The 16,692-nt window shown below is 45.5% G+C and overlaps 1 protein-coding gene across 1 annotated transcript; it reads right to left on the bottom strand.

Moving 5' to 3' along the window:
• Nucleotides 1-6,322: 6,322 nt before the first annotated feature.
• On the bottom strand, nucleotides 6,323-13,030 carry LOC111156738 (endothelin 1). Its single transcript, XM_022517793.1, has 5 exons — nucleotides 12,727-13,030; nucleotides 11,004-11,172; nucleotides 9,446-9,604; nucleotides 9,182-9,295; nucleotides 6,323-7,612 (listed from the first exon to the last, which is right to left on the bottom strand). Exons 1-5 carry the CDS (start codon nucleotides 12,788-12,790, stop codon nucleotides 7,510-7,512), a joined length of 609 nt encoding a protein of 202 aa, XP_022373501.1. The 5' UTR covers nucleotides 12,791-13,030; the 3' UTR covers nucleotides 6,323-7,509.
• Between the last annotated feature and the right edge of the window lie 3,662 nt (nucleotides 13,031-16,692).

Raw genomic sequence — 16,692 nt, 5'->3', positions numbered from 1 at the left:
TTGGGGTTCTGAGAAAGGGCTAGCCACAAAGGACCACCCTGCTCTTGCATATTCCTCTCTGCTCTTTCTCAGTGACTCACAGGAGACCATCTCTAGCCTTCCTGGTGACTCTCATAAGACTAATGGACACCTTCTTTTTTTGCTTGCTTCTATAACACCCCAGGCCCCTTTCCTTTTCTTGAAACATTCTTCATTAATGAGCATTTTCTTAAGTGTAATGGCCTGAGTAAAATCATTTCCTTAATTATTCTGTGCATTTTGTCTTTCACCAAACTGAGGTACACAACTCAGGGCCATTGATGGGAGCGCAATGACCCAGTTAACGGGGGAACAAGCCCTTGAACAATGTCCATAACAGGGTGCTTGGTAATGGGCCCTTAGCAAGTTCTGCTGGCCTGAAGAAGACATCTAAGTCGACAGTTAGTTCAGTAGTTCCTACTTGTATACGAAGTGGGAATTCTTGACATGGTGCAAGGACATTTGTGACCGTGTGGCGAATAGTAGGAGATGGGCAAAGTATCTGAACTACAAAATAATTTTATATTTGCTTAAGTATGGAGACTTTCAGTGGAGTTATTTCATCTTATTAGACACAAGTTTAGTAAAATTTTCTAAAGTTAGTTGAAAACTATTAGAATTGCATTCTTCTTATTTTTAAAATTATGTCCTCAAATTTTAATCCACTTGAATGCCACATAAAAATAAGAGACTTCTGTCACATTTGCTGTTGTTGTGTTGCTTTAAAATTTTCAATATTGTTAATTACTTTTTCTGGGTTTTAGCAGAATGACTTATCACAAAAATCAACACCACTTAGAAAAATTAAAGTCTGACTTTATTTATTGTGGTGGTGTTGCTTCAAGATTTTCAGTATTCTTGAATTAATTATCCTTTCTGAATTTTAGTAGGATAAATCACATCTTAATGGAAACGATACTTATTTACCTTCACTGTGAGTCAGTTATATGAGCAATTTGGGCTACGTTCCTCTTATATCAATTGTAGACAGAGCACTTTATTGAGACTCTTATATACCTTTGGCAGGATTCTGGATCTGTTCAGTGGTATCTTATTTAATGAGGGGCTCAAGGTCCATTTTTTGAGACCTTGACACCACCATTCTCCGTCTCCCTGTCCCCAGGTAGAATTGATCACTGCCACTTTCATACCATCATAGGACTTGTTCCTCCCCGAGTTTCGTCATCTCTAAAATAGAACAAATTAAAGTACCTACCTCATAGGGGTATAGTCATGAGGAAATGAGTTGATGAGTGCAAACCTCTCCAAAGAGTGCCTGACGTATAGTAAGACTAAATAAATGTTAGCTATTATTACATGGGTTTGTCTCCTTTGTTATTATGAGTCCCATGAGGCCTAGGAACATTTACTGTTCATTCCCTCTAAGCTCGGGGCCCCCATATCTAACTGACTATTTCACATTTTGCTTGGTTGAACAAAGCATATCAAATTCATTATGTCCATACTGAAATATTTACAGATGGGATGACAATGATACTATGGAGTGGCTTCAAAGTAATCCACAGAAGGAAGGCAGAGCGTGGATAGAGGTGAAACACCACCAATTGTATCTTGATAACTATATGATGGTTATATGGGGTTTATTATGGTTTTCTTTCAAATGTTGGCTATGTTTAAAGATACCCCTAATAAGAAATTTAAAACTCAAGATGTTCAATACCAAAATTACAATACTTTCCCTCCTCCCTTCTCAATCTGGTCCTTCTCTAACGCTCCTGCCTCAGTAGATAACACTTTATTCTATAAGCAGAGAATGTCCGTGAAAGATCTTTCTGAGATGGGGAAATAACATGAATTATTTTTTGAGTTCTTTCTAACTCTGGATTCAATGTAAGTATGATTGAAGCATTTGGGGAGGATTATTATGATTATGGTGAGATATAGGATGGATTGGAGTGGAGAGAAATAAAAGGATCCATCTCGTTGTGACAAATAATTATCACTAGAGCAGAGCCTGAGTAAGGGAATATTTCAACACCTCAAATTCTCCCAAAGAGACCCCTGTAAGTGGGTCTTATGAACCTTCTTTAGTTGAGCCTCATTTTGGTCAGGGAAGTATACAGACACCCTTCCATGGTCTGGAAGTTAACCTACAAGAGCAAGACCTGAACTTATGAGCAGCTCCTTCTTCGTGACGATCCTGGAGTAGACCTAGGACCTTACCAAACCCTGGTATAAGGCAAACCTCAGATTTGGAGGCCATAAAATTGCCCTGCTAAAAACTTTCAAGAAAACAAAGAATACCTTAGAATATTTCCATTTCTACCAAAGGAGATTGAGGCCCATGTAAAGGGAGCACGGAGAGTGCGAGAAACAGCATGGCAGGATGGCCATGCAGCAGGATGACAGAGATGGGCAGAGTGACTCCAGTGGGCACGGAGACAATGGGATTCCACTCGGTGAAGCTGTACAGAGGATAATTGACCAAGTGGAAAAGAGTTTTGATCCTTCCAAGTCTGCCATGCACAGGGGCGTGTACCAGTGAGACCATTTCCGTTTTTAAAATATTGCAATAGTTCCATCCTGTTGGTAAATAGCTATAGCGAGAAGCCTAAAAGTTCCACCCTGGCGGCCCACCCCTTCCCCAGACTGCTGGACCTCCCCACAATCCAACACCTGGGGGCTTCACATCTGGCCTAGCTGGGGACCACCAGGGACCTGCTCCCACAGTTCTGTCCCTGTCTGTTCCAGTTGGTCAGTGGCCATGCCACGTCAATGGTAGCCTAATATTGTGAATTTCATTTTAGATACTTGCACAGCAGTTTAGGGTAGAGGCCTGGGATGATTCAGAATATGAAAGGGAAGAAATAAGAGGCAGAAACACACACACACAAACCTCTCTGAACCAACAAGTCTGTATGTTAAATCCCCAGTATGTTAAATCCTCATTGCTCTGAGCAGCCTGTCATGGTTGGGACCCATCATTTCCATTAACCAGTGTCCCCAAGGTCTAGGCCCTTCTGTATTCATTATCCAGTGGCACCAGTCCTAGATCTTTCTCTGGTTATTCTAGGGAAATAGTATAGCCTCTGCCATCACATTTATCACGACAGTTTCTTCCACGCGTTGGACCTACAACCAGTAGTTGTCAATGAAGCATTCCATGGTACCAGGCTTGGAAACAGGCATCATAAATTGTCGTGATTTCTCTACCAACCATGCACTGGCTCAGGATGATGTAGTAAGCAAATATTGTGCAATGAAAATGCTCCAGACAAAGGTGCAGGGGCACACGTGGATCATTAATATTCCTTAGAGTAATAAAAAGTTAATTCGCTGGAGCTCACTGGAGAGATGGAAATACCCCACATTTGTCCAAGAGTCAGGGCCAGATCTATGCCCTGATCTCTGGGGGAGTTTTAGGAGAAATAGTCAAGGGTCTTGAGATACAGTATTGCTATTTGCCTGATGGAGGAGTCTGGACAAATCACTTATTCATTCAATATATGTTTCCTCAGCTGTCAAACAGGTATAAAAATATGCCCCAACATCCCAAAAAGATTGTTAGGGGCGGAGGATCGATGGCAAAAGGAAAAATGCTACGGGAAGTCCAGTTCTCTACAAAGATGAGAAGTTGCTGTTAAATCATAAGGTCCTGAGTAACAGCCATGTTCACTAGTAGCCCTAGACCCAGGATCCCAGGAATTGTGAGGGGCTGCAAAAAGGAGCAAAAGCTGATGTGGAAGGAATTCCATTGAGAATATGGGCTTGAAAATAGTATTTTGCACATGGAAAACTTGGGTTTGAAATAAGCATTTTCAGGACTTTAGAAAAATAGAATGCAACATCTTGAGCATTAATATACTTGAGTTTTACTATAGAGTAAGAGAATGAAGCAAAAAAGATTCCTCTTCACTCATATTATCTAAGGATTATTTAGTGAGTGAACCCTAGAAAATAATGATAAATGTAACTTCCCTGCTATATTCTATTCATCCTATAGAAATTCACTTCACAAAGCCATGGGACTTGTATGTCTCCTTATATTTCTCTTCTTTTCCCCTACATTTCTTCCCTTACGTGATGCAAGGATGGACCTGCCCACCATCACCCATGAAGCTGAAAGGTAAAACTTTTATGAAGCCTGACTTTGCCTTTACCATCCAGAACCCTCTGTCAAGGGTTACTTGGACAACAGTCTCCACTGGTTAAAACATCTGTGCTCAAAGGTTCAGGGTTCAGAGATGCCATAGCTTGCTGTGTGATCTTAGGAAGGTCCTATCCCTCTCTGGGTGCTGGCTCTTTCACCAGGAAAGATGAAAGATTTCTCTTTCTCACTGTCAGTAGGTGTCTTCCTGAAGGAACTCTAACTTAATTATAACCCCAAGTTGGCAGACCTTGACTTAGTATAATACCCTGACTATTTTAGGAAGCACAGACAGGGTTAAAGCCAATGGTTTCCATCACAAAAGAAGCCATTCCATGGGGAGAAAAATTCAATACCCTGTCGGGAGTTCTTTCCTTCCACCAAAGGTCACTACTCCACACCCAGGATCCTCTGGTCCTCGGAGTCCTGAGATGAAAGCTCTGCCTGGCCTCAGGGCGAATACAGAAATCTGTCCTAAATGGACTTCCAAAAACTACACTCTTACTGGAAAGAAAAACAGCAGGAAACGTGACAGACCATTCCACCACTTCACCCCTCAAGCCAGCATGAGCCTCAAATAATATCGAATCTTTCCTCTACATACTTGAAAAATAGTCATTTCCTCTAAACCCTCCAGCTTCATTTTACTACTGACTCTCCTGGCCTGGAAGAGCTCCTTCACTCTTGTTGCTTTTCTTGTTGGCTACTGAAGCAGGAAGCATGGAGGAAGAAGATTTGAAGGCCCAAGTAGTATTTTTTAAAAAAGGAAAGAAAGAAAAAGAAAATCCTTTGCTCGTTGTGTTGTTCTTGTACTCAGTGGATTTTCCCATCCCAACTCCCTCTTAAAGGTAATGGATCCACATCCTCCAAGCCCTCTCATCCCTACTCAACTTCCTCATGCTTCATGACATCACATGCTCTTTCTCGGAGCCACTAGAGAAATTCCCCACCACCTCATTTAACTCATGGGAAAACTCATGACACAGGTTCAAGCCAAGCCCCTGGTCATTGTGGACAAAACGCCACAATTCCCGTAAGAATCACACACCGACAAACAACTGGCTAGGTCAAGGGATACCTGGTCCTTGGTGTCTTGAGATCAAAACTCTGCCTGATCTTTAGTGCAAAGGGAGAAATCTGCTTTAAATGGACTTCCAGAAATCACACTTTTAGATAAAAAAAAAGGAGTATGGAAGATAAAAAAACAGTGTCAATAAAGACGGACACTCCACGTGGGACACCGGTTACGCTCACCTGAAGGCTGGTATTCAGTGTCCTCGGATGTGTCACTGTTTGGACAACAGTCACCATCATGAGCTAATATTTGTCGAATGCCGGGCATTCTTTCTTCTAGGGAAGGACGGTGAAGCGTCTTGAGAGCTCATCAAACTCTTTTGGGCTTCTGTTGGTAACAACTATTCAAAACACCAGTCTCCTGGTTGGTTTGGCAAGACCAGCAAGCCAAATGGAGAGGAGGGTGTTACCACAATGCCTGTGCCCCAGACCAAACATTCGGTATCTTGACGGCCACCGGCATATGTGCGGTCCTGGCTAGCACAAAGAAGCGAAGGTATTTAGTGCTCCTTAATAAGCAAATAATAAACTTAATAAACAAGTAATATATAAAGGCACTTAGTGCTCCTTAATAAACAAAAGTCTAAATCTGAGCCAAAAACAAGCCAAAACAAAACAAAAAAACCTATAAACAAATTTAAAAAGCTAGGGGGTGCCCCTCACTTGCTCTGAACTGGCTGTTTAATCCAAGCATTTTTCTGGTGTGGAACTGTGTATAATTAAGTATGTTTTGGGGACTCATCTTGCCACTGCTTCCTTCGGCCCGTTGATGTGGAGAAAGCACCTCTCACCACACCATCCGCTTTAACTGTGGGATCCTGTCTCATAGCCTAAGCAAAGTTAATGCATGAAACAAACCCCTGGAGAGTTTTCAGGGGGAAGAGGAAGCAGAAGCCTGCTATCCAGGGAGAGACAGAGGTATTAAAGCTGGGTTTTTGTTTTGTTTTCGTAACTTAATGTCATCTAAGGGCAACTTTTAAGATCCAGACGAAGTTCTTTTGTGATTAGCCAAGACTATTTTCCTTCTTATTGCCACCCAAAAAAACAACTTTAATCATTTCCCTTCATAATTCTCAGCACTTTGGCCCACTTCTTGGGAATTTCAGAAATCATTTGAAATCAGTACAGTAGGGAAAAAAAATATTTATTTTCTAAAGTCATTACCTTGACAGGCAAAACAAAGCATTTTCTCAATTTCATTCAGAAATACATTTAAAAAAAATACATAGACCAATATGGCCTGCCCAAACGTATATTTAACATGGTAAATATAAGGAATAAATTGTTCTGAATATAAATATCTATAAAAAAATAAGTACATCAAAATTTAATCCAACCTCTTCCATTAGCCAGTTACATAAAGGAAAATAATTTTACTGCTTTAAAGCATAACCGAATATTTAGTTTGCAATGTCTTTCATAAACAACCCTAGACCATTGTGTTTCCAAGGATCAAGGTAAGGGAACCTTCTTTTTCAAGGATCTTTTTTCTTATGGATCAGAGCTAGTAGATTACCACGAAAATGTTACATCTACTACTGACATGGTAGACCAGATAGCTATGAAGCCAAGAAGGACTACAGAGGTTCCGGGGGAGGGGATGGCAAGAGGGGACCAAACGGGGGAGGGGGGGACAATAGTTAATGGTGGGGAAGTACTTCTTTTTTGGTGGGGGGAGTACTTCTACCAGAGTGCAATAGAGGTGAGGTAGACTCAGATTCATCAAACCCATCCTGATTTACAGTAGTAGCAGTATCTTTTAGTTTTGCATTTTGTGAATTTAAAAAGAAAAAAAAGTCTTTTTCTTTCTTTCTTTTTTTTTTTAACTTGAGTGTCCTTCGAGAGTGTTTTTAATTTGTGCATTCCTTAGAAAATCTTTGCATGGACTTTGGAGTTTCTCCCTGAAATGTGCCAGGCGCCTGAGTGAGACACAAACACTCCTTTCGGACCCTCTTCAGAAATTCCACCATGTGTGGAATCTCCTGTCCTCCCTCTGGATGGTGACACCCGAATTCACAAGTCACTGTGTGTCTCTCTGCCTTCTGAGTGGTCTCTTGTCACCCCAAACGAGGAGAGACGAAAGCAGTTATCACCAATGGAGGCAAATGAAGATGGATTGGGGGACTCCTTAACCTTCCCTGGAATGTTTAGAGCGAGTCAGTCGGAGCAAGAAATGGTCGGTCAAAGCAGGGAGGATGCTGTTGCTCTGATCCCAGCCATGGGGAAAGAGTGCAGAATCAGCCACAGGGTTCCCTCCTCGGAGGAGAAGGCTTTCGGGCGGGCCAGCCATGGGCCCTGGTGACCTGCCATCAGTGTGCTCGGTTGTGGGTCACTTGCCTCTCTGTGTAGATCCCCGCCTTCAGCTTTGCAACACGAAAAGCTGTTTTGATGTGGTTGCTGATGGCGTCCAACCTATGAAAACAAGACAAGAGAAAACAAATGTTATTTAAAAAAAAATCATTTCTGGGCAAAAGAAGCATCTAAAATTAGAATCTGGTACAAACAAATCTAAGTCTGGTTCCTGAACTTTCCCCATTGACCACAACAACGTGATACTCTTGGTTAACCTCAAGTGAAAAGGCAGCCCCCCACCCCTTTATGCCAGGGATGCGGGGAAGGAGAGCGGAGCTACGGTCATATCTGAAGATAATTGGGTATTCAATGCAATTTTAAAGTACGTTTTTAAGGTAAACTGGAGATATTCTCTTTTCCTCTGTTGCCCCATCCCAACTACCACCACCATATGACTCTGTGGAGAAACTACCTTCTCATGGGTTTCAAATAGCCATGGATGTCTTCTTAAACACAAGAGCAGTTAAAGATGACTTGGGGGGAAAGGAACAAAAAGAGAGCAGGCCGATAGGTAGGCCCAAAGCAAATGGTGTACAGCAATGAAAAAATATAGATCTCTATTTTTTACAGGTTTAATATTTTCCTTCGGCAGGAAAAAGAAAGGGAATTCTAAGAGTGATTGAATCATTGACAGAATCAAAACAAATACAAAAATAATAATAATTCCTAAGTCAGTTAAGGAACTGTGGCTTATGCAACCCTGTGATCTGGGGGGAGCATTGGGGGCCTGACATTATAAACATGAAAACGACAATGGCCAGCGAGACGTCCTAAACAGCTCAGGATGTCCCGTCCCACACATTAACAGTAAGCAACACAGCACACTTTGATCACAGAACTTCTTGCCACTGGATTTCTAGGAAAATTTCCAGGGAGCAGGGTAGGGAAATGTAGAACACGTGACAGCTCTAAGTGCAGATTTCCTCCCTCCCACTTGTGAATTCCAAAATCTTTTGGACTTGGAATGGTCATCCCTCTAGAGCTGCCCATCACAACCTCACAGTGTGCACTAATCTCCATCCCTTCACTGCCCCAGCTCAACTAGAAGAGATGAGAGCTTTTCAGAATGATACGGGCTCTCCACAGAATGTACTTCCCTATTTAAAAAAACAAATAACCCCTCCCAAACAGCATGCTCTAATTTTCACCTTCCCTACCTAAGGACTTTATTTTTCCCCTTTGGCCACTGGAGTAACTGCTACTTTTTGAAGAACTTGATCATACATGAGACTCTGACTTAAAAATAAAATGAAGTAAAATAAAATAAACACCAAAAACTCCTTTCCCTGAAAGGATTGTTAATTTCCCGAGGAAAGCAGCAAATGCGTTGACTTGGAAAAGCAGGGACTATATATGACCAAATGACAAAGGTGTCTGTAGATGTATCTTGTTGGGAAAATCTAGCTTTGGGCGGAGTGGCACGTGCTTAAGATCATTCAAGGGTACAGTGGGCAAATGTCTGCATTCAAAAAATATTTGAGAGGGATTCCTTTGCTCTTTTTTAATCTATAGACTCTGAAAGTCTTTGTTCTTTTCTTCTAAGCCTTTCTCCTATCAAGGTGAGAACACCTGGGGGAGCAGCCCATTGGCACTGGTGACTGGGGCTAGCTGTCCTTGGGAGTCTCTTACCTTTTCATTTTTCTTCCTGCCACCAGCTGCTGATGAACACACTTTTCTCCAAGCCCAAAACAGTCTTTGCCTTTCTTAGGGTCATTCCAGCCCTTCTCCATACCGTCTTGGTCCCTGTTAAAATACATATAGAGCAAAACATTTCAGCAATGGTACCTTCAGCTCTCACAAAGTCTCTATTAATTTCTTGTAAACAAAAAGACGACATCATGACGGGAAGGTCGGGAGGCCATAAAACTGGAAGCAAAGGGGTTTCTGCCTCACCTGAGTTCTTTTCCAGCTTGGCAAAAAGTCCAGCACTTCTTGTCTTTTTGGCTGGCACACTGACATCTCTTCCTGTGGTCTGTTGCCTTTGTGGTAAATAAATCCTTTAAGGATCGTTTGGACCTAGAAGGGCTTCCAAGTCCATAGGGAACAATGTGCCTATTAACAAAAAAGATGAACAAAAGATATCAGCAGAAGTAATAGTCTTTGAAATGATGCATTCTGTGGCGCAAACTCATTGCAGTTGGACACAAGGAGCTCCCCACACAGCACCGAGTCACGCAATTTAGGAGAGCCAAGAATGGTGGTGGTCAGGGTCAGGGTCACCAAGAGAAAACCAGTTTTCTAACTCAATGAAATTCATTTGTCTTCTTAACAAATTTCGGTTTCTTCTCCACACAAGCAGCTTTGTTTTTTGTCCCAGATTATGACATCTCTGCTTTGGTGTCTGTTTCCTATTTTCTTCCTCTTCTGACTTTCCATCTACTTAACAGCTACTGCGGGGGAGGGACCTCGATGCAAAACCATGACTCACATGATTTTGAAAATCTATTTTCAATTCAAGTCATACGATAATGCCAAAAGTGCCTCCTGGGGGTGGGGGGTGGGATCTACTACGGCACGCACGGTTCACCCCCAATTTCACACATCTCCTGCAACTGGTGAAACCATGACTAATAGAAGGACTCGTCGCCAGAAGGCTCCCCAGTAAATTCCAAAGAGTCCCTTTTGAGCCTCACCTAAAAGGAATAAAGCCCTCTCCTCGGAAGTATCACCTCCTTGCGGTTTTTGTTTGATTTGATTTTGTGTGGACTGGGGGCATCCCTCACCAACTGGTCGCCCCATACAGGACACTGTGTGCCGTGTTTTGGTTAACAACTCTGTCCGATGGGTGAGCCCGTTTTCAGGATGGAGGAGGACGGGGAATCTGCTTTCTTCCCCGCTCTAGAGACAGAAGGGAAATCTACAGACCATGTTTCCATTGCTGTCTTGAAATGGGCTTTTCTAAAGGGAGAGTACAGAGGAGTCAGGACATCCCTGTTCCAGATCTGACTCTGCTCTGAACTCATTCTTGCACAAATGATGTCCACAACTTGGGTCTATGCTTTTCTATAAGTAAAATAAAGGGACTGATGATCACTCTGTACAATCCCTTCTGCCTCCCAGGGGTAGCACAGGTTAGACTAACCCATGTCCGACCACGGCAGCTGATTCCTTAAACCCAAGCGGATCCCACCAAAAGACATCCCTGCTCAGAAGTGCGTAGCAGGGGACTGCCCGCCATCAGCCTTTTCCATCTGTGCTGTCTGGAGTCTTTGAGCCACGGGGCCTCAAGAAGACCCTCCCCTGGGTTTCAAAGAACCACCCCACCCTGTATTTTCAGGAATGGGGGGCACTGTCCCCACACCCCCGAGGCACCTTCATGTTGTCAGAAGAGCTACCTTCAGAATCCAAACCAGGACCCCTGTCCCAGAGCATCTAGCGTCCCTCGGCTCCAGTCTCTGGAGAAGCCAGAGGTAAGGAATAGCTAGAGTGACGACGCCCTCTAGAGACTCACTCGGGAGTGTTGACCCAGATGATGTCGAGGTGGCAGAAGTAGACGCACTCTTTATCCATCAGGGAGGAGCAGGAGCAGCGCTTGGACCGGCGGGCCCGCCAGGGTGCACTGGGGGCGGGCTTCTCCCCTCCGCTGTCCAAGCCCGTGCTGAGCTCCGCGCCCAGGACCGCTGGGGAGAGAAAGAGCAGGTCAGCAGGGCACGTCGCCTGGGATGTGGCCGAGCAGATAAAAGCCCGTGAAGCATGCAGCCCGCCTTCAGCAAGAAACACAGAGCAAAAAGGGCTCTTTATCTTTCCCCTCCTTAACATGACTTCACCTTTACCCCGACTGGCTTATCCACTTTCGGGGAGATTACACACGGGCAGGGGGAACAGCCACCTGAAAAGGGGACCGACTGGCCAGCTCCCAGAGAAATGCGTGGACATGCCACCTGTTAGAAATCTGGGGTGGCTTCTGCATGGAATTTAAAAGGACAGCCCAATTTCGTAGGACAGTGGCTTAAAGTTGGTTGATGACCAAAGTGCTAAAGTTACATGAACCACCTGCCTCTTCCTAGGTGCTGAGCCACTTCCCCATGCAGTTTACGGGAGAATCCACCACTTCACACCTGGTAGAGGGCAGGGAGGAGCCCAGGTGATATAGAGTCCTTGAAATTAGGTGGAGTTCAAGAGCTTTGAGGGGATGATTGGAGAGAAAGAAGAGAAACCAGCTCTACAATATTCATCGCAAGTGGTAGACTCTAGAGTAAGTGTTGACCTAGGGTGAGACTGAGCAGCAGCTCAGGGACCTAATCAAGGTTCTGTGGATCTTGAACGCAGGATCCCCGGAGCAGGACAGCATGTGGGGGACTTGCCGCCTCCCCCTTCCCCACCACAGCATGGCCTCTTACTGACAAGTTAGCCATGCGGCTTATCTGCCCAATTTTGTACATTTCAAATGATCAGACACATTCCAGGATTTTCATTCCCTTGACATCTTTTCTCTTTAGTCAGGGTCATGAAAAGCCTCACAAAAAAGGGCATTGACCCTAAGAAGGGGGAAACGGGCAGATATACACGTACTATCTAAATTCTCAGGCAGCCAAGATTTATCTTAGCTCCCCTCCCACAACAGGTGAATAAAACTGAAAATAGCCCTCACAGTGTTTTGGGTGCCAAAAACCTGCCAAAAGAAAACTAAAGTCAATAATGACAAATTTTAAAGAAAACATCTGCTTCACCCTGAAACCGCCTGAGGGTTATTCAACAGACTGTTATGCAGGTGATTTTACTGCTCATACATTGCTTGAATGACTTGAATAAAATTCCTTGGCTTCGAGCTGAAATTAAATATTTTACACATTCACACACTATTAAAACATGATTTAAATAAGATCTATAAGTCCCTCTATGTCCTATTACCCCTGTACGAACACATACACTGCAAATATACATTTGGCTACATTATATCTTGTCTTTACTTTTCCTGAGTTATATTTTTAAAAGCCAAAAAAAAATACTCTATGCATTAATAACAATAAGTTATCCCAATGCTATAGGAGAAATTGTTTTCAATAGAGGAATTTTTTCCCCACTAGAAAACTTAAGTAGCTTTGAGCAATAATTCCCAGACACTTGCTCTCTGAGCTGCAGTCATAAAAAGAAATGGAAAACAGAAGCGAGAAAAACATCAAGGAGGACAAGAAGACATTAACGTTCAGAGACTTGCAAGTCGCCGTGCCTACCTGCTTCTGGAGCTCCTTGGAAAGCCACAAACAGCAGAGAGAAAATCATGGGGAAATAATCCATTCTGAAAAAAAAAGGGGGAGGGAGTGGGGATCAAAGTCCTCCCCTGCCAACTGAACCCAAAGGAAAACGAAGAAAAATAATAGCTTCGGGTCCCTCAAAGCGCTTCTGGTTATTCAGATCTCAAAGTGAGCCTTCAGCCTAAGTGCTCTTTAACGGAGAGAAAAAAGAAGTTTCTGCCAGGAGGGCCGGCAGTGGGAGCGGTCTGCGGGCGCACGCGGCGGTGGCGTGCGGGGACAGCAGCGCGGACCGAGGACCCTGTGCGCGCTCGCCCCAGCGCCGCTGCAGAAGCGCGTCTGACTTGGACAGCTCTCCGCCGCCTTTTTATATTGAACCCCTATAGAGTGGGGGTAAACAGCTCCAACTTTATTCCAGCCCCAGACAATGTTATTGTGTTATTAGTCACCAACAGGCAACGTGCGGCCGGAGATAAGGCCAGGCTCTAAAGGAAATCACTGCTAACTTCAGAGGCAGACGCCCGCCGTCTGACAATTCAGGGGCAGGGCTAAGAACAAGAAAATACCCATTAGAGACCTTTGGTAAACCTGCCCGTGCGGCGCTTGGGTCTGCTTCCCCTTTTGCAAGCTGCCAGCCCCAGAGTTCAAGAATCAGAAGAGGGACTCCAGAAAAGTCATACCATTGGTATGAAAAGTATGAGCTACAGTTTAAATAGATTGTATTGTTGCGCGCGGGGATTTTTTTTTTTTAATTGTTGTTCATTTCGTTTTTCCTTTTATGTCTCCGATTTCTTACTGTTGATCAAACAGGGGAACGCTTTCCCGCTTCACTCCACCCCCCAACTCACTGGGGGTCAGATTATTTTCGCACATCGAGGTACTTGTCCCTTACTCCAAGCCCCCTCCCCCAAGTCTTTTTTGCTAGAGTTCTTTGCGCGCACAGTAAAAAAATCAATGAAGGAACGGCAAGGAAAGAACGTTTTTAAAAAAAGAGAGAGAGAGCGCGAGAGCCCTTCCAGGCACATACCTCAGTGCTTTCGATATCACTGAGTAGAAGCCCCATAAACTTTTTTCTGTGTCCACCCTCTTTCCCCTTCCCGAAACGCCCCCCGCCCCCAACCCCCGTTCAGTAGCACCAAGACATAGGGGGAGAGGAACGCCAGGGGGCGATGAAGAGCTACAGGGGCTGATGTTTTCTGAGAACAAAACCGAAAAGCCCAGACCGCCCGGTAGCAGGAGGAAGGCAGCCCAAGATGCGAGCTGAAGAACAGGAAGGAAGGGCGCCTCCTCCCATGAGAAAGGGGTGCCCCTCAGAACAGTCACTCGCCCCCTGCGCAGGGACACCTCTTCTGAATCGTTCTTACCCCTCGGCTTCTTCATTTAGGGCAGGGGTGTTCTAGTGCGGGGTTAGGTGGCTACGAAGTGAGGGTGGTGTTGGGAGGGAGGAAATGGCCCGGCTGAAGAAGGAGATCGGATAATAGCTCCCATTTAATCGTGCGTTTCCATTTTCAAAGCCATTTCTGTCTCTTTGCCCTTGAACTACCCCCTGAAGTCCCCGGGAAGGGGGGGGGCGGCCACTGTGGAGTTGAACGTGCTGTGTGAAACGTGCTATCAAGCGAAACGTACTGTAAGACATTGACTTTTTCCAGTAGCCTCGTGTTTCCGAGGCTCCCAAAGTTCTTGCCGTGCGCTGAGTGCAAGGCCAAGGGGAGAAGTTGAGAGCATCCTCCCTGCGCAGGAAAAAGGCGAGTCTACACCTAGCACCTGGGGACACCATCAGATAGACGCTTGCAGCATTTCCTCACCTTGTTTAACTCCAGTCCCCTCCCCAGGGTGGGCGAGGGATGGGGGTATTCAAACGCGGGCCCACTTCCAATACTCAGGAGGATCCCCTCAAACCATTTCTTCCTCCTTCTCCCTGCTCACCCCTCACCTCTAGAATCAAAGGGACAGATTTCATCCTAGAACCAAACCTATGGACCTGGGCACCCTGGGGCCCCTGGACCTCCCTGCAAGTCCCAGTGGGTGCGACAGCAACAGTAGCGGAATCAGGTACATAAGGAGATCTGCTCCCTGGAAAAAGCACCGTAGCAAGGGCTGGAGCTGAAGGAGAGGCAGGAACCCTCCCTCCCACACCCACACCAAACAGGCCTCCACCCAGTCCCCGGGGGGACTCTGCTTGGGCCTTCTGCCTCTTCATAGGCTTACCTCAGCCCACCCCTGGAGGCTGGGGAGGGCATAGCTCGCCCTAAAACGAGATGACTTCCCGCTGGAAGCCAGCTTTGCCCCCCTCAGCTCTGGCTGGTGTGTCCCAACCTCCTCCCCTCAACACATAAGAAGAGTCCAGAAGAACCGATGTCCCATTTACAGGTCCCAAGCTCTCCCCCCCCACCCCCCCCCCCCACGCAGCGAGAGAAAGGTGGCCTGGGACACCCCTTCTTTAACCTCCTGGCAATGTTGACAAAACCCTGGTCACAGTCTGGACCAACCTGTCCTAAGCTCCTCCCCGGAAATGACCGCCTCCGCCGCCCTGTCTCTCCAGGTGGAGCCTGGGTTACCCTCCAGCAGGGAAGCCCCTCTCCCCGCCACCCCCACATGACCGAGGCTGCCCCTGCGGGTGCCAGCAGCTCCCAACAATCAGGTGGAGACATGAAGCAAAATGAAAACTGCCCACACGCCTTCCCACAGTCTCCCCCTCCTCTCCTCTGTGTGTGTCACCTGTGAATGCGTTTCAATTATAAATACAAAAAGCGGGCAGTAATCCACCCCCGCCCTGACCCCAGGCCTTCTAGGACTCTGGAAGGTAAATGCTCAGGGTTTCAGATCTGGGAGAATCCCATTGTTCCAAGGGCCGTCTTGCCCCCATCTCTGAATCCTGAGTTTCCAAGATGCCTATGGGCATGTTTACCTCTGACCTCTCCTTCACTGTGTGTCTTGGGGTGAGCGGTGGGATCTGCCCTTTCCATCTCCCTCTCTATCTCCAACTGGGGGTGCAGCCCCCTTTCCTTCTGCCAGAGGAAGGGGAAACCCCTCTCAAGCTCAGAAAAGGCCAGGCGACTGCCCAGCAAGACATTTTCCCAAGAAGCAAAGAGAGGGAGGAAGAACCCCAACAAACCAGTTTTACAAGCTCTGTGTTCCCTCTCCTCCACTTACAGCATTGCTGGCCTGGGAGGTAGGAGAGGTGGATGTGAAAAAGGCGGATAAAGTAATGCATGTGGACATCCCACCTCCCTCCACAGCCTGAACCTTGCCCCTCCAAGATCGCGGAGGGTGTGGGCTCTTTGTAGCCACAGACCTCAGAGAGGAAAGGGTAGGGAAGAGAGAGAAGACTGAAGAACATGGCTTTTTTTTCTTCAATAGAACAGTTTGCTATTGCTGTTCTTGCTTTTGATATGACACTTGAATACTGGAAACTATTTGATAAAGCTATTTTTTATGTATTTCTTTCTGTATCTCTTGCTGTGTATTAATAGATATCTATAAATAAAACACCCGGAGCCCAAAATGTGGATACTACACAGTAGCAAAGTGTACTGTTTTTAGCACTCCTCGGCTTTGCTCTTTCTCAACTTTTGCGTAATAACATTTGCAACTTTGCCAAGCCAATAAATCTGGCGTGAGATGTTGCATTTAGCTCAGCAAGAAGAACAGACATTAGGTTGCTTGACGATAGCCCGAAGGATGGGAAACTAGCTTAGTACAGGCGCAGCGAAGCTCTCCATGTCACTAGACTTGGTTCGATCATAATATTGTCTCCTGTTTGACATTTTCACTCTGCATAGGACATAGCACAGAGGTCCCATCGTGCTGTTGTGCAAGAGCATGCACTACTGACCTTACTCCGTGATACATTACACACCTCCAGGAGTCATCAACAGCACAGCTTCCCTCTACAGCCCAGAATATAATGGTCAATTCAGCGAAGGAAATAAGATGACACTCAGGAGA

The sequence above is a fragment of the Enhydra lutris genome, unplaced genomic scaffold (assembly GCF_002288905.1).
Source record: "Enhydra lutris kenyoni isolate GAN:26980312 unplaced genomic scaffold, ASM228890v2 scaffoldscaffold48, whole genome shotgun sequence".
Lineage (NCBI taxonomy): Eukaryota > Metazoa > Chordata > Mammalia > Carnivora > Mustelidae > Enhydra > Enhydra lutris.
The sequence above is the reverse complement of the archived record's forward strand: the minus strand, read 5'-3'. Positions and strand labels throughout refer to the sequence as shown.